The following is a 25360-nucleotide window of genomic DNA, read 5'->3' on the forward strand; positions in this document are numbered from 1 at the left end:
GTCTTGCTCTATGGGTGCGAGACTTGGACTTTGACCAAGGATCTGAGACGGAGACTTAATTCCTTTGGTACCAGGTCTCTTCGGAGAATCCTTGGCTATCGCTGGTCGGATTTTGTGTCCAACGAGCGGTTGCTGAGAGAGACTCGGATGAGATTTGTTACCTGCATAGTCCGTGAGCGTCAGCTGCGGCTGTATGGACATGTGGCTCGTTTTCCTGACGCTGATCCTGCTCACCAGATTCTCTCAGCGAGGGAGTCTCATGAGTGGAGGAGGCCAGTGGGTCGACCACGTGCCTCATGGTTGCAACAGGTTGACCATCATCTCAAGGAGATGGGGATGGGCCTGGCATCTGCCTGGGGGATGGCCAGACGGAGGCCCCTGGAGTACCGGCGGAAAGTGGACGCAGCGACGCGCTGTTCTGGCACATGCTCCCATACCTGACCTGACCTCGTATGCAGCCTGTGCCTGCTGGTTGCTTCATTTTTCTGGAAGTGCGGTTGTGCCGCTGATGTGCCATTGCCAGATGGGGTTCCTACGTCAGTCAACCTGGGGGGGGGGTGGGGACATTCGAGCCGACACCTTGATCGACCTGGAGAACGATTTACATTCACAGAGATGAAACCTTCAGTCCTCTTGAATTTTCTTGCTCCTTACTGAGTGGACCCTCTGACGTCATGATGATCCTTCCGGATGATCATGGTGAAGATTCCACGAGGTTACACACCCCTGTTACCAGTAAGCCGGTCCTCATTTTGCCAATCTTGGAAGGATGACAAGCTGAGTCAACCCACCTGGTGTTATTTCAACAGGAGAGAGGGGCTCAAACTCAAGACTCGAGGATCTTGCGCCAGCGACCTTAACCGGTAAGCAACATCAGGCTTGTATCGCTGATGAGAAGGTGATTTTACCTTCAGTTTACAGTTGTTTAGCACATACTTGTCCTGCCTGACAGTAATACCGAAGAGGAAAGCACCGGAGAAAGCTCATTAACCGAGCACCGGAGAGAAGAATAGTACTGCATGGTGTGCACGAAGGGTCTTCGAAGATCGTCTTTCCTCTCTGTTCAACGACCTAGGGCTGAGAGAGAGACAGACAGACAGACAAAGAAAGAAACCCACGAACCGTGTTGGAACTGGAACTGTGCGAGTGTACGGAACCAGATTACCTGCTCAAGGATAATGGCTGTTACGTGCTGCGAATGTGAGCGAGGGGCAAAACGTGCTGCGAATGGGATGGAGGCAGCGTACACAGTCGTGTGAACGTACACAGATCGTGCGGAGCATGCCTTGAATCTGAGAGAGAACGTACGAAACAAAACGTCCTGTGAATTCATGGACAGTGCGTGGAACGCGCTGCCAGTGTGTGGAGTACGAAACGTACTGACTTATGAAGAGACGTACGAACCTTGCTGTGAATTAATGGAGAGAGTGCATGGAACGCGCTGCCATTGTGCGGAGTACGAAAAGTGCTGAAGATGTACGTGACGGAATCACGTCTGAACCTGTGCTGTCGAACGTTTCCTTTCACTCAACTTATCAAAGCAGCCATGGAGGAGGGGAGGTGCAGGGGGCGGGGCCTTCAGAGGACGATGATAAAAGGGGCGGGGCGAGGGAGAAACCACTTGGAGGACAAGGAAAGGGGCGGGGCGTGGGAGAAACCACATGGAGGACAAGGAAAGGGGTGGGGCGTGGGAGAAACCACATGGAGGACAAGGAAAGGGGGGGGGCGTGGGAGAAACCACATGGAGGACAAGGAAAGGGGCGGGGCGTGGGAGAAACCACATGGAGGACAAGGAAAGGGGCGGGGCGAGGGAGAAACCACATGGAGGACAAGGAAAGGGGCGGGGCGTGGGAGAAACCACATGGAGGACAAGGAAAGGGGTGGAGCGTGGGAGAAACCACATGGAGGACAAGGAAAGGGGCGGGGCGTGGGAGAAACCACATGGAGGACAAGGAAAGGGGTGGGGCGAGGAAGAAACCACATGGAGGACAAGGAAAGGGGCGGGGCGAGGGAGAAACCACATGGAGGACAAGGAAAGGGGCGGGGCGTGGGAGAAACCACATGGAGGACAAGGAAAGGGGTGGGGCGAGGAAGAAACCACATGGAGGACAAGGAAAGGGGCGGGGCGTGGGAGAAACCACATGGAGGGCAAGGAAAGGGGTGGGGCGTGGGAGAAACCACATGGAGGACAAGGAAAGGGGTGGGGCGAGGAAGAAACCACATGGAGGACAAGGAAAGGGGCGGGGCGAGGGAGAAACCACATGGAGGACAAGGAAAGGGGCGGGGCGTGGGAGAAACCACATGGAGGACAAGGAAAGGGGCGGGGCGAGGGAGAAACCACATGGAGGACAAGGAAAGGGGCGGGGCGTGGGAGAGACTTCAAATGGTGGAATATTAACAAATGGGGGAGGGGAGTAGCACCCAGAAGGCAAGAAAGGGGGGTGGTGGTGCACAAGAAGGACAGACAACAAAAGGGGGCGACTGCACATGAAAAAGGGGGGCGAAACTGGAAACAGAGGAGAAGAAAAAGGGCGAAAGTCCACATGGTGGGCACATAAAATGGGGGGGGTGACATTTCACCTGGGGGGAGGGGAATGAAATGTACACGGAGGGTAATAAAAGGATCGAGTATGGGGGGGGTGGAGAGGTCGATGGGGAATAACCAAAAGCTTCTTTGAAGAAAACATCAATCATGACGTCATTTACAAGTGGAAAATGCCATCTTCCTTTGGCGTTTGAAGGTCTCCTTTACTCGACTGAGCTGTTCGGTATTTTAAAAGGTCGACATTACAATCATGTTGAACTGTTTTCGATTTTATCACAGGTGACAGGTAAAAAGCTCAGTTTGGGACGCATTCCCCTCCCCCGCGAGTTGTCCGTCTGCTCCTGGGTTCGATTCCCAGCGGAATCCGAGATGTTTGTGCATTGCCAGACGGGGTTCCGTACGTCAGTCAACCTGGGGGGGGGGGGACATTGGAGCCGACACCTTGATCTACCTGGAGAACGATTTACATTCACAGAGATGAAACCTTCAGTCCTCATGAACTTCTTGCTCCTTATTACTGAGTGGACCCTCTGACGTCATAATGATCCTTCCGGATGATCATGGTGACGATTCCACGAGGTTGGTTACACGAATGGCACGGCTCTCGTTTTGACCACTAAAGGTGGTCGGAGACCCCCAAGTAAAGGTCGGCCATCCAATGACCCTTTTGAGACGCTCCATTTAGTGACGTCACACAAATGAACACCTGACACGTGATAATTTTATTTCTGCCACAAGGAGTCGTCGAAGTGAACACCCATTGTGGAGAAGAGACCTGGAACGAGTTTTGTTTCACGGAAACGAGGAGACAAAATGTTCCTCTGAATGAGCAACCGGTCGTTTGGAGGGCGGCGGGAGGGTGTGACGTCACGTTTCCTTTATTCCAACGGAGGAGGAGAATACATGTTGGAGGAGGGCGGTGGTGCGGGGAGGAGGGCGGTGGTGCGGGGCGGGGTGTGGTATGGTGATGCACGTGTGAGAAATCGTCTTCGTTGGCGAGGAGGACGGGGTGCTCGAGCGAGGTGGGCACGGAACTCGACTCGCTCGTTTCGGGTTTGATTCCCGGTCCAGTGCGCGGGCCATGTGGTTACTGCACGGCAACAAGCAAGCGTGTCCGCACGCACAGCCCTCCGAGCGACCGCCTGGGCTCCAACGTCCGTCCGCCTTTGTGAACGTGCTGACACCCGGCAACATCCCGGACTTCTTTATCCCGCGCACTCTCGGGGGCGCGGCGACCCCCGCGGCGCACGATCCCGGGTCAACGGCGAGCGGCAACAAGGACGCGCGGGTCTCGCTCGCGGCGCCCGATCCGCTGCACGTGGCGCTCCGCCGGGCGGTGAGACACCTCGACAGCGAGTCTCCTTCGTCGTCCGAGTCGTCTCCGTTCGGCTCGCCCGTAATGGCGCGCTCCTCGTCGGGGGCCTCGTTCCTGCGCAGCCCGCACTCTCAGCTCGAGCGAGCCACGACCGCCAGCAGCGGGTCTCTGTCCGCGGACGACGGCTCCGTGTCCTCGTCCGCAGACGCGAGTCCGTGCGTCCTGCGGCGCCTCGTGGGAGCCTGTACCACCGAGCCCCGCCCGACGCCCCCGGGTCCCGGTACCCCGCTCGAAGTGCCCCTGAGCCGCGGCGAGCGGAGCCGTGCCGGCACGGTGCGCCTCTCCGCCTTGTACTCACCCGAGTGCGGCTTCCTCCGCTTGAGGCTCATCAGCGTCGAGGGCGCTTATGGGGTCCGCACGGACCCCCGGCACATCGGCTGCTGCGTGAGCGTGTGCCTCGCTCCGGGGAAGGCGCAGAAGCAGCGAAGCGCCGTCGTGCGCAACACCCGCAACCCCATTTTCAACGAGGACTTTTTCTTCGAGAACATCTCGTCCGCCGATCTGGGACGTCTGTCCCTGCAGGTGAAGGTCGTGAACAAAGGAGGAGCGGCCATCAAACGGGACACCAAGCTCGGGGAGGCCGAACTTTGTCTGTTGTCTCTCCTGGCGTCGCCCGCCAGCGTCAGCCACCAGGGGTTGTCCCCGTTCCACGTGATCCCGTGATCCAGAGAACAACACCGATGGGTCAACCGAGTTAAAACTACCCACTGCGCTAACTTATAAAACACACGTAGATCCGTAGCTCGGTGTCTGGTTTAGTTAGTGCGTGCAGTGTTCGGCGTGGTCCACAAGTCTTGTTACCCGCACGTTGTTCTCCTGCCGGTTTGTGACGTCACTCGTCTGTGTTCATGTTCACGCGACCCCGGGTTGGACTGGGAGTCCGCGCTGCGCGCGTGTCATGATCGGTGTGTGTATGTCATGATTGATGATTACCCTCCGGTGGGTTAAGGAGAATGACAACGAATAGCCACACGGCCTTGGCATGACACGCTTGGACCTCCCTGTACTGTACCTCACTGTCACAGCACGTGTTTGCTTGTACGTATGATATAATAAACTTGTTCTTTGCATCCACGCACGCGCTCCTGACCTGTTTGTGGGTTCCCTGGGTGTGGGTGAACGTAAACTACATTGGACTTTCCTCATGAACATGAAATGGTTGGAATTTTATGTCCCGGGCCTTTTCCACGAGACGATATCGATCAATTTGCGTCATTGCCTCGAACTGTGAGAATACACAACCAGTGGGGAACTGAGAGTGGGGGGAAGGGGGGAGGGGGAGGGGGCTGGGTTGTGAAACGACGAATTGAGTCATAACCAGACAACAACTTATGCTAACTACCAAGGAGCGTTCTGTTGTGGTTAATTCCAACAATTATCGACCAAGACTCTGCTGTGTTCAAAACACCGATAGATGGGAATCGGGGAGGAATGTAAATGTGTTCATCATCGATTCGAGGGAAGTTCGTTTAAACTTTAACGTGATGAACTCTGACCCCACTCAGTGGTAAGGTCATAACGAGTGAAGATAGTGGTGACGGTAGGGTGAGTGTATGTGGTGGTGAGGGTGTAGTGAGTATGTAGTGGTGAGGGTGTAGTGATTGTATGTCGTGGTGAGGGTGTAGTGATTGTATGTAGTGGTGAGGGTGTAGTGAGTGAATGTCGTGGTGAGGGTGTAGTGATTGTATGTAGTGGTGAGGGTGTAGTGAGTGTATGTTGTGGTGAGGGTGTAGTGAGTGAATGTCGTGGTGAGGGTGTAGTGAGTGTATGTCGTGGTGAGGGTGTAGTGAGTGTATGTAGTGGTGAGGGTGTAGTGAGTGTATGTCGGGGTGGGGGTGTAGTGAGTGTATGTAGTGGTGAGCGAATGTAGTGGTGAGGGTGTGGTGAGGGTGTAGTGAGTGTATGTCGTGGTGAGGGTGTAGTGGGTGTATGTAGTGGTGAGCGAATGTAGTGGTGAGGGTGTGGTGAGGGTGTAGTGAGTGTATGTGGTGGTGAGGGTGTAGTGAGTATGTAGTGGTGAGGGTGTAGTGATTGTATGTAGTGGTGACGGTGTAGTGAGTGAATGTCGTGGTGAGGGTGTAGTGATTGTATGTAGTGGTGAGGGTGTAGTGAGTGAATGTCGTGGTGAGGGTGTAGTGATTGTATGTAGTGGTGAGGGTGTAGTGAGTGAATGTCGTGGTGAGGGTGTAGTGAGTGTATGTCGTGGTGAGGGTGTAGTGAGTGTATGTCGTGGTGAGGGTGTAGTGAGTGTATGTAGTGGTGAGGGTGTAGTGAGTGTATGTCGCGGCGAGGGTGTAGTGAGTGTATGTAGTGGTGAGCGAATGTAGTGGTGAGGGTGTGGTGAGGGTGTAGTGAGTGTATGTCGTGGTGAGGGTGTAGTGGGTGTATGTAGTGGTGAGCGAATGTAGTGGTGAGGGTGTGGTGAGGGTGTAGTGAGTGTATGTCGTGGTGCGGGTGTAGTGAGTGTATGTAGTGGTGAGCGAATGTAGTGGTGAGGGTGTGGTGAGGGTGTAGTGAGTGTATATAGTAGTGAGCGAATGTAGTGGTGAGGGTGTAGTGAGTGTATGTAGTGGTGAGGGTGTAGTGAGTGTATGTAGTGGTGAGGGTGTAGTGAGTGTGTGTAGTGAGTGTATGTAGTAGTGAGGGTGTAGTGAGTGTATGTAGTGGTGAGGGTGTAGTGAGTGTATGTAGTGAGTGTATGTAGTGGTGAGGGTGTAGTGAGTGTGTGTAGTGAGTGTATGTAGTAGTGAGGGTGTAGTGAGTGTATGTAGTGGTGAGGGTGTAGTGAGTGTGTGTAGTGGTGAGGGTGTAGTGAGTGTGTGTAGTGAGTGTATGTAGTAGTGAGCGAATGTAGTGGTGAGGGTGTGGTGAGTGTATGTCGTGGTGAGGGTGTAGTGAGTGTATGTAGTGGTGAGCGAATGTAGTGGTGAGGGTGTGGTGAGGGTGTAGTGAGTGTATGTCGTGGTGAGGGTGTAGTGGGTGTATGTAGTGGTGAGCGAATGTAGTGGTGAGGGTGAGGTGAGGGGGTAGTGAGTGTATGTCGTGGTGAGGGTGTAGTGAGTGTATGTAGTGGTGAGCGAATGTAGTGGTGAGGGTGTGGTGAGGGTGTAGTGAGTGTATATAGTAGTGAGCGAATGTAGTGGTGAGGGTGTAGTGAGTGTATGTCGTGGTGAGGGTGTAGTGAGTGTATGTAGTAGTGAGCGAATGTAGTGGTGAGGGTGTAGTGAGTGTATGTAGTGGTGAGGGTGTAGTGAGTGTATGTAGTGGTGAGGGTGTAGTGAGTGTGTGTAGTGAGTGTATGTAGTAGTGAGGGTGTAGTGAGTGTATGTAGAGGTGAGGGTGTAGTGAGTGTATGTAGTGAGTGTATGTACTGGTGAGGGTGTAGTGAGTGTGTGTAGTGAGTGTATGTAGTCGTGAGGGTGTAGTGAGTGTATGTAGTGCAGACGGCGTAGAGAGTGTGTGTAGTCGTGAGTGTGTGTAGTGGTGAGGGTGTAGTGAGTGTGTGTAGTGAGTGTATGTAGTAGTGAGCGAATGTAGTGGTGAGGGTGTGGTGAGTGTATGTCGTGGTGAGGGTGTAGTGAGTGTGTGTAGTGAGTGAATGTAGTGGTGAGGGTGTAGTGAGTGTATGTAGTGGTGAGGGTGTAGTGAGTGTGTGTAGTGAGTGAATGTAGTGGTGAGGGTGTAGTGAGTGTATGTAGTGGTGAGGGTGTAGTGAGTGTGTGTAGTGGTGAGTGTGTAGGGAGTGTGTGTAGTGAGGGTATGTAGTAGTGAGAGAATGTAGTGGTGGGGGTGTGGTGAGTGTATGGCGTGGTGAGGGTGTAGTGAGCGAATGTAGTGGTGAGGGTGTGGTGAGTGTATGTCGTGGTGAGGGTGTAGTGAGCGAATGTAGTGGTGAGGGTGTGGTGAGTGTATGTCGTGGTGAGGGTGTAGTGAGTGTATGTAGTGGTGAGGGTGTAGTGAGTGTGTGTAGTGGTGAGGGTGTAGTGAGTGTGTGTAGTGAGTGTATGTAGTAGTGAGCGAATGTAGTGGTGAGGGTGTAGTGAGTGTATGTCGTGGTTAGGGTGTGGTGAGGGTGTAGTGATGAAATGATTAAATATGTTGATTCTTCATCCTGCAGGAAGGATCGTACACATCGAGTTGTGTGTAGTTTTGAAGGAGTAGTTAGTTGTTCGTGACGTTGAAGGAAGGTTAAATGACATCGTGTCGGGTTACGGAGGATGTTCGTTGTGGTTCTCCACACATAATAACAAATGGTTGTGGCCGTTGGGAAAGTTTACTCGGGCGATGTGAAACATTGGTACAGGACGAGCGACTGAAAGCAAAGGGCTTGTAACTTGTAAGGGAACGTTTTTTTGGGATCCTCCAAGGATTAGGAAATGGAATATAAATAACTAGCAGGGAGTTGTGGAACATCCGCACCAACGTTTAATGTGACTGCAAGTCCTCAACTCTCCCTCCCCCCCCCCCTCACCGTCACAAACCCCAAGTCGTCAACCTCCGCCTCCAAACCTCAAGTCCTTACCCACCCACTCCCAACCCGAAGGCGTCAATCCCTTCCCCACTCCAAGCCTTCGAACTCCCCCTCCAACACTCAACCACAACTCCTTCACACTCGCTCTTCTCACCTAAAGACTCAAACTCAAGCTCCTTCCCCTCCCAACCCCAAGTCCTCACCTTCCCCCTCACCACTACAAGGCATCAAATCCCCTCCCCGCTTCAAGCCATTCAAACCTCCTCCCCACCCCAACAGGTTAGGACCAGTGTGGGCCCATTGAGGACTATCACCGGGAGAGTGGTTAGTGATGAAAGTGGGATGGCAGGCTTATTAAACAGGTATTTTTCTTTCAACTTTTACACAAGAACAGTCAGGAGAATTACCAATAGCTGAGAGTATCTCTCGAGGAGGTGAGGAAGGGCTTTTACGGAAGATCCAGGTTGGAGTGGAGGAGGTAAAGGAGGAAGTCTCCTCTCATATCCATCATGTGACTCTCAACGAAATCCTTTCATCTGCTCTCCCTGTCAAGGCTGGAGTACTCCCAAGGCAGTGTTTCTCGGTCCTGTCCTGTTCCTACTATTCATAAATGGTCATAAAAACCAAGGCTTTCAAGATCATTGGAATCTCCCGCGATGAAGCTGAGTCTATGGGCCTATCACTTCGCCATCACACACATCTCAGTGGTCTTTGTTTTACACCGCCTCCTCTCTGGTCCCTCTGCTCTTCCCGTGCTTTGTCCACCCCACTCCCCCAGGTTTCTGCAGAGTGCACGTGGTCCACAATCAACCCCCTTCTGGTTAACCTCACAAAATCCAAAATCACTGCTCACCTCCACTCATTTGCTCCTCTTCAGTCAATGACATTGAAGAGGATGTGGAACCAACTTCCACATGCTCTTCAATCTCGTTCTTCCCTGCAGGTCTTCAAGACAGATGTTCACCACCATCTCAGGTCATCCCCATCCAAAACCATGACCTCATTTACCCTTATTAACCCGCACCACCCCAAGCACAGCTTCCAAATTTTCAGTTTTTCCTTCATGTGAGTTTGATTCTGTGTCCATCTTATCCATCCCAAGCATCCTCCCCTTCACCTCATTGCTCCCCACATCCCTGACTTGTCCAAGTCTCCCTCTATTTTGTCCTTCATCTCTGCTGTTGGTGTTTTCCCGTCTTTCTACTGTTCATTTTGTTATGTTGCATCCTGATCCATTCATTGCTCCAGCTCTTCCACGAGCCTTGACTTTGTCGACAAAAAAAAAAAACAGCTCGGTAATATAAGACTCGACAAGGCTCCGGGTCCAGATAATATTCACCTGAGAGTATTGACGGAGGTGGCTGAGCAGGTAAGCGAGATGTTAACGGATATTTTCAATAGTTCACTGGAGTCAGGATAGGTACCGGAGGATTGGAGAGTAGCAAATGTATCTGTGTGTGTGTGTGTGTGTGTGTGTGTGTGTGTGTGTGTGTGTGTGTGTGTGTGTGTGTGTGTGTGTGTGTGTGTGTGTGTGTGTGTGTGTGTGTCCGTCCGTCCGTCCGTTCCACCTTCTTAAACCAGCAAATGGAGATAACAACCAACCCGTCTTCAAGATCCCGAAGACCCTTTCGAACCCGAAGAATTCTAAGACCCTTGAGATCGTTTAGAACCATAAATCCTTTAGAACCCTAAGATACTTTAAGACCATCAGAATCCTAACACCCTTTATAACCCTAAGACCCTTCAAGGCCCAAAAGACCATTTCGACCTCATGCAGACCGACTACGACCACCATCCATTGGGAGATGAGCGTCGGTCTCACTTGTGACTATTCATTTTAAAGTTATCCTGGACATGCACAAGCCCCAGAAATGTCCTTCCCCTCGGTGTTCTGAGTAACCTAATGCAGACACAAAGTTCATTCGCTGGTGGCGACCCGTCGGGGGGCGCGGGGGAGGGGGGGGAGGTGGAGGGTGGGGGTGGGGAAACACACGTCACTCCACTTCCGCCGACTCACCTGGTCGGGAGTTTCCCGGACGAGCAGGTGCCCTATTCGGTGAGCTGAGAAAGTTCTCCAAGTCTGTAGTTGTGCACAGGCACGGCCTTTTCTCTCAGGTACTCTTCAAAGTATCTTTCAAAACCTTGGTGAGCCATTCCAAGTTACAATCCCTCCATCAGACACATAAATAGAACGCATTTTATTTTTTTCCCCAATCCCTCCAGATGCTGGGGGGGTTTCTGCGCATGCGCAGCGAGCATTTTCGGGCGGATTCCGTCATTTTGAAAGCTCCGTGTTGATGGCAATTTACAATTTGGCCTCGAAATGACACCAAGACTAAACACTTAATGCCTCCCTCTGGGAACCATACAACAACCTTATCAAATGCATTCTGAAAATGTACATATCTTATGTCCACTGCACTTTCCTCGTTCACCCAGTCAGAATCCATCCATTCATCCATTCATCCATCCATCCATCAGGACCATACTCTGTGCAGAGCGTTGGTGCTGCCTAAGCAGTCTCCTTGGCTATTGGACACAATCCTGGATGGGTCGCCACTCCGACACAAGATGCCAGCAAGCTGGCACTCATTTTGCCGACCTCGGAAGGATGACAGGCAGAGTCGACCCCGCCTGGTATTAATTTAACAGCTGAGTGGGATTTGAACTCAGGATCCGAGGATCCAAGCCCACCACCCTAACCATTAAACCAACACCAGGCAATATAGCCGTTAATTAAGTTCAAAAGGGGTGTTTTAATTAACCCAAACACCCAATTTTCACGCTTGAACTCCCTTGGAATTCCCTTAGTGTGCATGCAAAGTTTCAGGTTGCTTGGTTTTATGGCTTTGGAGTTATGGAGGACACACACACACACACCTACACACAAAACACACACACACACACACACACCTACACACAAAACACACACACACACACACACCTACACACAAAACACCCACACACACCTACACACAAAACACACACACACCTACACACACACACACACACACACACACACCTACACACACCTACAACACACACCTACACAAACACAACACACACACCTACTACACAACACAGACACACACCTACACAAACACAACACAACACACACCTACACAAACACACACACACCTACACACACCTACACACACACCTACACACAAAACACACACACACACACCTACACACAAAACACACACACACCTACACACAAAACACACACACCTACACACACACACCTACACACACACACACACACACACACCTACACACACCTACACACACACACCTACACACACACACACACACCTACACACACACACACCTACACACACACACACCTACACACACACACACACGCACACACACACACACACACACACACACACAAAAACACACACACACACACACACAAAAACACACACACACGTGCCATATTTTACATAGTAGAACGTCAAAGCTTTGCTATTTTAAATCCTCGTGGCTGAATGACGTTGCTATTGGCTCATGAAGGAGTCCATTCACACAAAGCCAGATGATGTGGGGTTGTCGGGTCTGTGAGAAGACATTCGATATGGGGAATATGTGGGAAAAGCACACTGAGTCACGTGAGATCGGCGCCGAGCACCGAAGCATGGTGTCACACGTGACTCTAAATGACTGGTTAGAGTTAGGGTTAGGGCTGTTAGAGTTAGGGTTAGGGCTGTTAGAGTTTGGGTTAGGGCTGTTAGAGTTTGGGTTAGGGCTGTTAGAGTTTGGGTTAGGGCTGTTAGAGTTAGGGTTAGGGCTGTTAGAGTTAGGGTTATGGCTGTTAGAGTTTGGGTTAGGGCTGTTAGAGTTATGGTTAGGGCTGTTAGAGTTAGGGTTAGGGCTGTTAGAGTTTGGGTTAGGGCTGTTAGAGTTAGGGTTAGGGCTGTTAGAGTTTGGGTTAGGGCTGTTAGAGTTAGAGTTTGGGTTACGGCTGTTAGAGTTTGGGTTAGGGCTGTTAGAGTTAGAGTTAGGGTTAGGGCTGTTAGAGTTTGGGTTAGGGCTGTTAGAGTTTGGGTTAGGGCTGTTAGAGTTAGGGTTAGGGCTGTTAGAGTTAGGGTTAGGGCTGTTAGAGTTAGGGTTAGGGCTGTTAGAGTTAGGGTTGGGGCTGTTAGAGTTAGAGTTAGGGTTAGGGCTGTTAGAGTTTGGGTTAGGGTTAGGGCTGTTAGAGTTAGGGTTAGGGTTGTTAGAGTTAGAGTTAGGGTTAGGGCTGTTAGAGTTTGGGTTAGGGTTAGGGCTGTTAGAGTTAGGGTTAGGGCTGTTAGAGTTAGGGTTAGGGCTGTTAGAGTTAGGGTTAGGGCTGTTAGAAGTTAGGGTTAGGGTTAGGGCTGTTAGAGTTTGGGTTAGGAGCTGTTAGAGTTAGAGTTAGGGTTAGGGCTGTTAGAGTTAGGGTTAGGGCTGTTAGAGTTGGAGTTAGGGTTAGGGCTGTTAGAGTTAGGGTTAGGGCTGTTAGAGTTAGGGTTAGGGCTGTTAGAGTTAGGGTTAGGGCTGTTAGAGTTAGGGTTAGGGCTGTTAGAGTTTGGGTTAGGGCTGTTAGAGTTAGGGTTAGGGCTGTTAGAGTTAGGGTTAGGGCTGTTAGAGATTGGGTTAGGGCTGTTAGAGTTTGGGTTAGGGCTGTTAGAGTTAGGGTTAGGGCTGTTAGAGTTTGGGTTAGGGCTGTTAGAGTTAGAGTTTGGGTTAGGGCTGTTAGAGTTAGGGTTAGGGCTGTTAGAGTTAGGGTTAGGGCTGTTCGAGTTAGGGTTAGGGCTGTTAGAGTTTGGGTTAGGGCTGTTAGAGTTTGGGTTAGGGCTGTTAGAGTTTGGGTTAGGGCTGTTAGAGTTAGGGTTAGGGCTGTTAGAGTTAGGGTTATGGCTGTTAGAGTTAGGGTTAGGGCTGTTAGAGTTTGGGTTAGGGCTGTTACAGTTATGCTTAGGGCTGTTAGAGTTACGGTTACGGCTGTTAGAGTTTGGGTTACGGCTGTTAGAGTTAGGGTTAGAGCTGTTAGAGTTTGGGCTAGGGCTGTTAGAGTTAGAGTTTGGGTTAGGGCTGTTAGAGTTTGGGTTAGGGCTGTTAGAGTTAGAGTTAGGGTTAGGGCTGTTAGAGTTTGGGTTAGGGCTGTTAGAGTTTGGGTTAGGGCTGTTAGAGTTAGGGTTAGGGCTGTTAGAGTTAGGGTTAGGGCTGTTAGAGTTAGGGTTAGGGCTGTTAGAGTTAGGGTTAGGGCTGTTAGAGTTAGGGTTGGGGCTGTTAGAGTTCGAGTTAGGGTTAGGGCTGTTAGAGTTTGGGTTAGGGTTAGGGCTGTTAGAGTTAGGGTTAGGGCTGTTAGAGTTAGAGTTTGGGTTAGGGCTGTTAGAGTTAGGGTTAGGGCTGTTAGAGTTAGGGTTAGGGCTGTTAGAGTTAGAGTTAGGGTTAGGGCTGTTAGAGTTTGGGTTAGGGCTGCTAGAGTTTGGGTTAGGGCTGTTAGAGTTTGGGTTAGGGCTGTTAGAGTTAGAGTTTGGGTTAGGGCTGTTAGAGTTTGGGTTAGGGCTGTTAGAGTTAGAGTTAGGGTTAGGGCTGTTAGAGTTTGGGTTAGGGCTGTTAGAGTTTGGGTTAGGGCTGTTAGAGTTAGGGTTAGGGCTGTTAGAGTTAGGGTTAGGGCTGTTAGAGTTAGGGTTAGGGCTGTTAGAGTTAGGGTTAGGGCTGTTAGAGTTAGGGTTGGGGCTGTTAGAGTTAGAGTTAGGGTTAGGGCTGTTAGAGTTTGGGTTAGGGCTGTTAGAGTTAGGGTTAGGGCTGTTAGAGTTAGGGTTAGGGGTGTTAGAGTTAGGGTTAGGGCTGTTAGAGTTAGGGTTAGGGCTGTTAGAGTTAGGGTTAGGGCTGTTAGAGTTAGAGTTAGGGTTAGTCACGGAATTTCTTTTTCCTTCAGGACAGGTATTTGTACTTCAGTTATATTTCATTTATATTTATTGTCTGTCTTCCCGGATCGAATCCAAACATTCATCGATATGATTCGTTCCATGCAAAACCGCAGAACCTTGGACGTTTGAATTTCTTTTGGAAATGCAAGTCCAAGTGACGTTGGAAAATCTCTTGTCATTCGTACACAAAACGTGCGTTCAAGTCCTGGAAAACAATTTTGCTTTGTCCTGCAAAATCTCCTGCAAATTTCGTTTTCCACGGCTGTGTGAACCGTGCATTAGTTGATATTGTTGCGAATCTGGAAGCCATGAGCACACAGACATTCAGGTCCTATGGATCAGTTATCTCGATAAGTACGTGTTTTATAGATAGCCCATTCCCTTGTCGAATGGGTGAATAAATGTGAATGCGCTACGATTGTTTTAGAACGACAATAAATACCACAACGGCGCTATTCTCGCGTTTGGCATGGAACTGGCACTTCGACGTTCTCTCGGCACGCGTGTGGGCGGAGTCGAATTCAGACATGCCGTCCCTCCGTGGCCAATCGGCAGAGAGACAGGCGTCTTCCATGCTCCGCCTCCGATCCAAGATAATCGCCATTGAGCACGTGGTCTGAGGTGAAGCGGGAGGCGGAGCCACCAAAGGCCCCGCTGGAGACTCCGCCCAGAGGGATGGGAGCGCCCCGCCCACCGCGCGCCTGTCCATTGGGGAGCGAACAAGGAGTCGCATGATGTTTCCTGTCCAATGGGGAGCGGACAAGGAGTCGCCTGATGTTTCCTGTCCAATGGGGAGCGGACAAGTAGTCGCCTGATGTTTCCTGTCCAATGGGGAGCGGACAAGGAGTCGCATGATGTTTCCTGTCCAATGGGGAGCGGACAAGGAGTCACATGATGTTTCCTGTCCAATGGGAGGGATGACGAGGGCGCATGCGCTGAAGGTTGTTGGACGGGAGGAGGGGCCGATAAAGATCGGGTTTCTGAGAGGTTTTCGGTCGCTCTCTCTGCTCTGGGCATCAACCTCGACCCGGCTCGCCACTTTGGAAATATTCTTGCTATCATCGACCTCGTCCCGGCTACTGAGCTTTTCCTGTCGTCGCTGGAGGTTCCGCCTGGCTGGTTCGACGACGCCACCCGGGGTCCCAAGAGAAGGGGACGTCCAGCCGTGCGTTCGCGGCCAGGTCGCCTGCCACCCCTGGCTCACAGCCGGACTGCCCTCCTCGGCTGGAGAGCCACAATCTGTCTATAATTCCAGCAGTGTGTGTGAGTGTGTGTGTGTGTGTGTGTGTGTGTGTGTGTGTGTGTGTGTGTGTGTGTGTGTGTGTGTGTGTGTGTGTGTGTGTGTGTGAGACCGTGACCGCTGTTTCTCGACAACCGCTGGTCCGATCTAATTGAAACTTGCCAGGTATATTGCTGGGGACCTGAGGATGTGCCTTTTCAAGGTTTGATATTAATCGGACAAGTGCTTCCCAAGTTATGGACATTTATTTACCAAACCAATGACAAGACACGTTGTTGCGTGGGCGTGGCCGATGGGGAAGGGAAGCACAGCCACGTTCCCCATTACGGGTTACAACGTACGGGCTTCCGGAGAGTGATGACTTCGTGTATTCTAATAATTTCTCGATTTCTTATGCACATTTATAGATAAACACAATGGCCCAAGTTATGATCGTTTTCATATTAGACGGTGTATAAATTTCAGTAACAGAGTGCTGGTATGCTCTGAACCAGGAAGTAAATTTTTTTTCTCTCTTCTCTTCTCTTTTTTTTTTCCTTGCCACAACATTGCGAAAAGGTAAAATATGTTGGCGCAAATTTAATAATTGGGTATTAAAACTAAACCGAATAATATGCGAACTTCCGGGCCACGCACGTACGGGCACGCGAGAGGGAAGAAACGGCCTGTGTGGTTGTTTGTTGCTCCACGGTTTGAATATTTATTTATTTATTTTTTACGGGCACGTACAAGTAAACGATAAAGACCCTCAGGGTCCAATCATTCTGTCTGTGTGTGCGTTTGTCTGTTTGTGGCGCCAGTCTGGCAAGAAGTGAATTGCACAAGTGCCGTGCTGTACATACGTGTCTTCTAATAATCGGTTTAAATCTTCCCTTGCGTGCTCCCTAGCAATTCCCCCATTGATTGCTTGTAATAAATATCCTATTGTTGAATGTACTCAGCTCGTCGGGTCCATTTCTGCCATTGACTGGGTGTGTCGTGTGTGTGAGGGATTTGCTGGCCATTGGCGGGGTAACAAGATAATTGGGCCAACGGAACTCGGCGATAAAACAGCTCGGCAACGAGCGCGCTTAAGCGGCTCGTTTCCGTACGAGTTCCGTCGAGGTATAAATTCTCGGTATTTCTGTCTGCACGGATAATTAGGTATATCGAGATTCGGCGATTGACCCTGTACCGCGCGGACAGAATATTGACTGTTTATGGTGCGTTAAGGTACCCGTAGCAGGGTTCCGGAGTTGTCCGGAAGCTTCGACTGGATTCCGGGCGATCGAGCCGAGACTACTCCACTGCTCCATCTGGTGGTCGTGCTCGTGGCGCTGCACCGGCAAAACCACAACAATATATTTGTTGGTTTTGGCAAAAGAAAACTCTCTGGAGCCGGATAAAGAACAGACCAAGCATGTTTGTAGATCTTGAAGATTTAAGATGAAAAGTACGAGTACAGGTAACGAAGTATGAAATGCACGTTTAAATAATACCAGTACAGGACCCACCCTCTGGCAGGGTAGAGTTTGAACATTACTTGCTGAAAAAAGTATGGTCTGTATATTACAAGAAGAGTCTTTTTGATGTTTGTGTGGTGTGGTGTGTGTTTAAAGGGATCTAAAGGTCTACAGGTCCAAAGTAGTTGAAGGGGTCGAATGAGTATCAGGGTCTAGAACGGTCTTAAGGGTTATAAGGGCCGAAGGGTAGGTTTTAATCGTAGTTAGGGTCTAAAAGGGGTTGAAAGTGTATTAAGGGCCTTTGGGATCTAACGGGTGTAAGGGGTCATTCATTTGCACCATGCATTCCACATTCGCTCCATTCACACTTGGGCCCGCTGTCCCACATTCACTCATTGCACACATTTTTCTTTTTCAATTCACTCGCATCACTCAACACTGCCATTCTGATAACTAAATTCCCCTAACTAACTTGTGCTCCCTGTCATCCTTACTCTAATGCACATTCCTGTTAACTCTACTGCTAAGCTACGTCCCCACTACACATTCCATGTCCGTCCATGTCTCCCAAAATGCATTTTTAAATCTAAACTAAATTTCCCACTATCTCGTCCCACCAGGCCCCATGGAGAACCGCTGAGGACCCATAAGACCGGTCTATCTATTGCTAAACCCCATCCCACTAACTAGTGCTCCTTTGCCCGGGCAGGATGTTTACCACATCCTGGCCGGGGCCGTGTACTCGGGGCAAGGCTCTACGAGTCTTGCGGCTCCACGGGAGCAGTGGTCCGATCCATCCATGAGGGTGTATGGTCGCCCTTATAGGGTCTCATGCGGTCCATGTGGACAATACGGGGAAGGGCCCATGGTCCCATCTTAATTTTAATGACCACGTCACTAATTTGCGCCAGGACGACCCCTGGGCCCTGCCAGGGCGAGGTGAGTTTCGGGCATCTGCCCTTCCTTCCCCGGGGATTGAAGAACCAAATCTTTGTCCCCGGGGGGTACTCACTCGCCTGGCTCCGGTGGTCATACCTGCACTTCATTTTCACACCCGCCTGTTGGAGTTTGTGGCGAGCGAAGGCATGGACTTTTTCCATGCCTTCCTCCAACTGATGTGCGTAGCCCTTCCCTGGGGGTCTGTCGGGCCGCACAGAAAATCGACGGGGGCTCGCAGCTCCCGTCTGTACATGAGCAGCGCCTGGCTACAGGCAGTGGCTCCATGCTGACTCGTACGATAGGCCATTGGCAAATACGGGAGATGTTCGTTCCAGTCATCCTGACAATCGGCGGTGAAGAGGGCCAATTGTTGTATGATGGTTATATTGAACCTCTCCACCATGCCGTCCGACTGTGGCCTTAGGGGCGTTGTACGGGTCTTTCGAATTGATAGGAGACTGCACACTTCTTTTAGCAATTCACTTTCAAAATTTCCACCCTGGTCGGTGTGCAGCTCCTCCGGAATCCCGTGCCGACATACAAATCCTTCCACGAAGGCCTGTGCCACAACCCCGGCTTCTTGGTTGGGAAGGGCATTGGCCTCCGGCCATTTAGTGAAGTAGTCCATAATCACAAGGATGTACTGATTACCTTGGCGAGTGGGGGGCAGTGGTCCCAAAATGTCCATGGCCACTCGCTCAAGGGGGTCCCCAACCTGATGGAGTTGAAGCGAGGCCCTCATCCTCCATGTCGGTCGCTTTTTAGCAGCACAGGCGTCGCATGATCGACACCAGTCCTGAACATTGCACCGCATGTTGACCCAATAAAACCACCGGCGGACCCATGATGTTTTGGTCCTGCCCAAATGGCCGCCGGGGCGGGTACCGTGCACTTGTTTTAAATTGGTCAGAGACTACTACGAGCCAAGAAGTTCTCTCGGAGGGGATCTCCACCCACTTGCGGTACAAGATGTCTCATTTCTGGAGTTTCCACTGAGCTCAGTACGTCTTTGTTCGCGCTCCGAATGGGGTGACCTCCTCCCCACTGGGTCTCTTATTTACCCGGACCCATTCGGACACGGGCCCTATCACGGGGTTTTCCCGCTGGGTTGTGCTCCACGCCAAATCGCCAAATTCCTCATCTGCGGTTAGTGGAAAAATTGGGCTCACCACCCGGGCCGCACAGGCTAGGAGCTTCTGGTCGGTGTCTGCCAATTGGTCCCTCTCCTCATGCCTCGTGCAATACTTAGTTTTCTCCCAGACAGGGGCGTCGAGAGAGCGCATCGGCATTCCCATGAACCTTACCAGCTCTATGGGCCACATTGAAATCGTACTGCTGCAACTTTTCCAACCACCTTGCAATTTGGCCCTGTTGTTCCTTGAACCGCAAGGAGGAATGGCCAGTTCGAACCAAAAATTTCCTCCCGTACTAGTACAGGTGGAAATGGCTCACGGCAAACAACATGGCCAATAGTTCCTTGCGGGTTACTTAATAATTTTGTTTGGGCCAACTCATGGCCCGACTGTAATACGTGATCACTCTTTCCACACCCCCCTGTGTCTGAGACAAGACTGCACTCAATCCTTCCGAGCTTGCATCCGTGTCCAGGGTATACATCCCGTCATCGGCAGGGTATACTAAAACGGCTGCGGATGTCAAATGCCCCTTTAATTTGAGGAAGGCCTGATGCCATTCCCCTGTCCAATTAAATCTTGACCCTTCTCTGCAAGCCGGTGAAGGGGTCCAGCTATGTCCACAAATTTTGCCACAAAGCACCAGTGGTAGGAGCAGAGACCCAAAACCCCCCATACCTGTTTGATGTTACGAGGTACGGGCCTCTCCCGCTGTAATTTTACCTGGGTCGGTTTTCACCCCATTTACCACAAAGTACATTTCCCTGGGCTCAACTTCAACCCTGCCTGAGGCACCCAAACACCTGGTCCAAATTGGCTATGGCCTGGGAAAATGTTTTAGCGTACACCAGGCATGATTGCCATGGCATGCCGCCCAGCATACGCTCCATCAATCGCTCAAAGGTGGCGGGGGCGTTGCACAAACCGAACGGCATCACAGTGAACTGATACAGTCCCTTCCCTGTAGAAAGTGCCGTTTTCTCATTCCCCGTCTTGTCCATCTCCACCTGCCAATACCCACTCTTGAGAACCATTTAGAGCCTGAAACGGCGTCAAGGGTTCGTCAATTTTAGGCAGGGGATAGGAGTCTTTTAAGTGTCACGTTGTTCAGCTGGCGATAGTCCACGCAGAAATGCGTGGTCCCATCCTTCTTTTTGACCAGCACAACCGGTGACATCCAAGGACTTCACGAGGGTTCAATGACACCTGCATCGAGCATCTTTTCTACCTGTTCGTCAGCTTCCTCTCTTGCTCCGAGGAAGCCGTCGAGCGGGCTGACGGACAGGCCGGGCCCCATCAGTGTGGACCTGATGTTTCACCAGGCCCGTACGTCCAATATCCTCGGGTGACAAGGAGAGGATTTCTATGTCGGTCGACCAGTTTGTGTAAGGCCTCCCGTTGGGCATCCTCCAAATCTCCACTACTCCGATTTACCATCTCGCAAATGGGATCGAGCCAATTCCTAACAAGGTCTGGAGACCCCCCTCTGGGGCCGGTCTGACTCGGTTATCGTCCCTCAGCTCTGCGACTCGTACCACTGGGGTGCAATCTGCCACCTTCGTGCCCTGTCTAATAGTGCGTGGCTCCGTGCTTGCATTTATTACCCTGACGGGCACGATAGGCCCATCGGTATTTACCAGGGTGCGGCCTACGACTAAACCCGGGGTCGATTGCCCCGCCAGTAGTTCGGCCAGGCCGCAGGAGCCCTGCCAGGTTGGGTGTGCCTGCTACCGGGCCGGAATTACTGCCTCGGCACGCGGTAGTAGTGTGCTGACTGTCTGTGTGCACAAGGCTTCCAAATCCGTAACAATATATACATATATAATATTATACATACACGAGGAGTCGCGTGTTGGTTTCCAAGAAACATTTAATGAATTGACCGATGATTGTACCGGAGCATGTGACACATTAATTATTTTCTGATGAGTCAGCAGATGATACTTTTGTTGTCTGCTTGATGCTTGTTGTCTGCTTGATGCTTGATGTCTGCGTGATTCACATCCTCCGGTCTTGGTTAATTAAGTTCACCTCGAATCGAACGTACCCATTGGAATCGCACACCACATCCTGGCAACTGCAGCATGTGGAGGAGGACGGGTTCCCGTTGGGAGGTTTCAGGAGAGGGAGGAAGGACGCTGGGAAGATAGAAAAAGAAGAGTTGGGGAAGAGGGGGTGAGGAGAGGAGGTTAATTGAGAGAATTCAAATCAAGAGAGGGAAAGGAGGGGTGGGAGAGAAGGCTGGACGAGGGAAGCAGGGATAGGACAGGTTTGGTGGGGCGTTGCTCGTGGAGATGGGGGCGTGGCCAAAAAAAATCCACAAATTAGTGTACGTAATAAATAGATGTCACTTGTGTCTTTTAAAATTAGGACAAAAATTCTGCCATCATTGAAAAACAAAACTTGTCACTGAGCCGTACGAGATTTAAAAAAACAGATTCTAAGCCGCAAACACAATTGTGTAATTCCACCCTTTGTTTACACCTAACTTCAACAACAGGTAACAAATAATAATAATAATCCCACCTGATCAATGGTTGCATGTGCAGGATCAGCCCCAACAATTTTCACCACCGTCCTCACCTCGTCCACACCTCGTCCACACCTCGTCCTCACCTCGTCCACACCTCGTCCACACCACCAGTTCATTTTTAGCACGTGCTTTATTTAATTCATACCTCAAGGCCCGCGGATGCCTTGGAGAGGTGTGCGAACTTCCCTCTAAGGCCTTGAGCTGTCCCGACAAGGTTTGAATCCCGATCCAGCGCCATGTATCCATCCATCTGGAGGAGGGATGTTAAGTTGGAAGATCTCTCAACATTGGTGGATGTTGAAAATCCTTGGGTTTCTTTTTGCAAAGAGTCGGTGAGTGAGTTATCGCCGGCACCCGAACAAATTATACCTTCAGTTGAACATCAGGCCTGGCCAGCCGATTCGTGAAAGACTGGATTAAAAAAAAAAAAACGTTCGTAGTAGTGGTAGAAGTCGTCGTCGTACTTTTGTTAGAATTTCCACAATTCTATTCAATGTCACTCACTTTGGTCATCTCTGCTCATCCATGTTCGTGGCTGCAGTGGGCAAGGTGGAGCATTTTCCTCACCTCTCCCTCTCTCCTCACTCCACTTTCACCTTCTCCTCTCTTTCCCCCTCCCTCTCTCTTTCCCCCTCCCTCTCTCTTTCCCCCTCCCTCTCTCTTTCCCCCTCCCTCTCTCTTTCCCCCTCCCTCTCTCTTTCCCCCTCCCTCTCTCTTTCCCCCTCCCTCTCTCTTTCCCCCTCCCTCTCTCAAACTCACCACCTTGTTGACTCACTCACTCTCTAAAGAGTTGCCCATCACTTTGCTGTTCCTTGAGCCTCGATCCCATGGAGATGTGGAGATGTCAAGCCGAGGTTCGAATCTCGACCCACCCTCAGCGCGATGAACATCAATGTAAATTTATTAAAATTCATTTTAACATTCACATGACATGACGTATCATTCATTCACTGAAATGTTCATCACAACCGATGTGGCTGTTCAAAAAATACCCAGTACATTCCAAGTGATGACGTTGCTCGTTTTGATAACGACTACACATGCGTAGTGGTGGTGGTGGTGGTGGTGGTGGTAGATATAAACGATTTTACAATCTATGAATGCTTTTTCTTACCAAAATGAGGAAATTAATATAAAGTTTAAACCACTGAGGCTGGAATTTGGGGAAAAGGCACGAGGACTCCTTTGGAATACTGAGCATTCCATTTATGTGTGTGTGTGTGTGTGTGTGTGTGTGTGTGTGTGTGTGTGTGTGTGTGTGTGTGTGTGTGTGTGTGTGTGTGTGTGTGTGTGTGTGTGTGTGTGTGTGTGTGTCGTATCATGACCTCCACCACTTCCTCGGTGCTCTGCTTCGAACTGGACGTCTTGTACACTTTATTGTTGCGAAATAGACAGAGCAGCAGCAGTTTTCAAAGTGGGACATAACATGTGTTGTTCACACTCTGATAAAAAGACCGTTTATGGTTCGTTATGGGTGTGTGACTCATGTCACATGCACTTTGTTGTGAAAGGCAGGAATGTGATGAGATGGCGATCACAAAGGGATATGGGAAGGAATGTTTGAGTACGTCCTCCATGTGGCTCGTGACATGACGACGGGGAGTGGGAGCAAATGAGCATGATGCTTCAAATAAGAGTTGCTATGTACCATTTGACGGTGCAGATATTGCAAACTCATACCGAGACCGTCAACCTCGATAAAGTCTTCCTACAAGGTTGAAAGTTGATCTGCAGCTTCGACCACGTGATACACGCAGACTTAACTACAGGATCATGTTTCAGCCAGCAACCCGTGCACTTCTTCCAATGACGAGAGTGAGACAGACAGACAGACAGACAGACAGACAGACTGAGATTTCTATTGAAACAACCCAGCCAGCGAAGTGTAGACATCAAAGTTCATGATGAACCGTTCATTTAGGGGAGATGGAAATTAGGCTTTGCTACGAATTTCTCCTTAAAAAAAAAAAACACACACACACACACACACACACACACACACACACACACACACACACACACACACACACACACACACACACACACACACACACACACACACACACACACACACACACTGTTGCGGACCTGGGATTGGGGCGGGAAGCCCACGAAGGTGGGGGGAGGGGGGGTACATGATGGCGCAAAAGTTTTCAGCCCACCTTACCATTCTCCTGCAGTATCAAGTTTCATTCAAATCAGGCAATGAAAAAAAATTATTAAAAAATCAATTCCCGATTCAGTCAAGTATTCTTCGGGAGAATTTGATCAATGCAAACAACCTCAGCGGTATAGTTCGCTGGAACTGTCTTCTTTTTTTTTATCAACCGCTGTCACAACGGGAACCCAATGGGTTCACGGGTCGTCTAGGAATTATTAAGTCGAGCTATTAGACCCACGCAACGCACTTCATCCCGTTAACCCATGAGACATGAAGGGAAGGTCTGACTGCACGAAGACTAACAAAACAACTACCTGGGGATCACTGAATGTTGGGTGCCATTGCTTTAGAGGCATGCCATTTTGCAGAACTGCAACAATGCACACGCACACACAATCATTCATCATTCACATCGACCTGGCAGGACAATTGAATACACTCCCCTCTGAGCTGTCTCACCTGGGTTGTAATCCCGACCCAGCTGTAAATTATCATCCTGGTGTTTCACATGCAGGATGAATCATCAATGTGTGTGCCATCCCTCGGATGGACGATAAACTCTATGTCCTGTCTGCCGACGTCACTTGGTGCACGTTAAGGATCCCCACCCCCATGTCTTTTGCGAAGAGCCGGCCAGACATTGCCGGCACCCTCAACAAGTCACAAATTCCTTTGAGTGTGCAGGGGCACTTTCGGAAAGGAATTTGTTTATCACTACTACGTACCTTGATTAATCATTACTGATGGCAGAGCCATGCTTCAGTAGTGATACAACCAGTTGCCTGAATTCACAAGTGACCCCCAGTCCCCCATATATAAAGTCTGTCCCTTTAGTTTTGATCGAAATCAATAAATGAATTATCGGATCTGATAAAATCAGGTAAACACTATTCCCAAGCCCTCGAGAAAGCATCGATTTATCCAGAGACTTGTCCTTGTTACCTTCAATAACCAACAAGTATGGATGAGCCAGAACAGAGGTCAGGTATGGGAGCATGTGCCAGAACAGCGCGTCACTGCGTCCTTTCCACCGGTACTCCAGGGGCCTCCGTCTGGCCATCCCCCAGGCAGATGCCAGGCCCATCACCATGTCCTTGAGATGATTGTCAACCTGCTGCAACCATGAGGCACGTGGTCAGCCCATTGGCCTCCTCCACTCATGAGACTCCCTCGCTGAGAGAATTTGGTGAGCAGGGTCAGCGTCAGGAAAACGAGCAACATGTCCGTACAGCCGCAACTGATGCTCACTGACTATGCAGGTAATAAATCTCATCCGAGTCTCTCTCAGCAACCGCTCGTTGGACACAAAATCTGACCAGCGATAGCCAAGGATTCTCCGAAGAGACCTGGTACCAAAGGAATTAAGTCTCCATCTTAGATCCTTGTTCAGAGTCCAAGTCTCGCATCCATAGAGCAAGACTGGAAGCACCAAGGACCTGAAGACTCGGACTTTCGTCCTCCCGCACAGGTACCGGCAGCGCCACACCCCATGATCCAGTGAATCCATGACTCCCCAGCCCCGACCCAGATGTCTATTAACCTCTGACTCATAGTCAGCAGAGACATGAATATCACTGCCAAGGTAAGTGAATCTCTCCACGACCTCAACATCCTCACC

General features: G+C 50.5%; 2 protein-coding genes across 3 annotated transcripts in view; one reads left to right on the plus strand and one right to left on the minus strand.

Annotated features, from left to right (window-relative positions):
- LOC147015259 (guanine nucleotide-binding protein subunit alpha-11) overlaps positions 1-25360 on the minus strand; it is a 664748-nt gene that overhangs the window by 489849 nt on the left and 149539 nt on the right. The gene's annotated exons all lie outside the window — the stretch shown is intronic.
- Positions 3476-4994, plus strand: LOC147015267 (C2 calcium-dependent domain-containing protein 4C-like). Its single transcript, XM_085849844.1, has one exon. The coding sequence runs from the start codon at positions 3627-3629 to the stop codon at positions 4581-4583; it is 957 nt and encodes a 318-aa protein (XP_085705970.1). The 5' UTR covers positions 3476-3626; the 3' UTR covers positions 4584-4994.

The sequence above is a fragment of the Eptatretus burgeri genome, chromosome 12 (assembly GCF_056783735.1).
Source record: "Eptatretus burgeri isolate ZD-2024b chromosome 12, Ebu_testis_v1, whole genome shotgun sequence".
NCBI classification, from domain to species: Eukaryota; Metazoa; Chordata; class Myxini; order Myxiniformes; family Myxinidae; genus Eptatretus; species Eptatretus burgeri.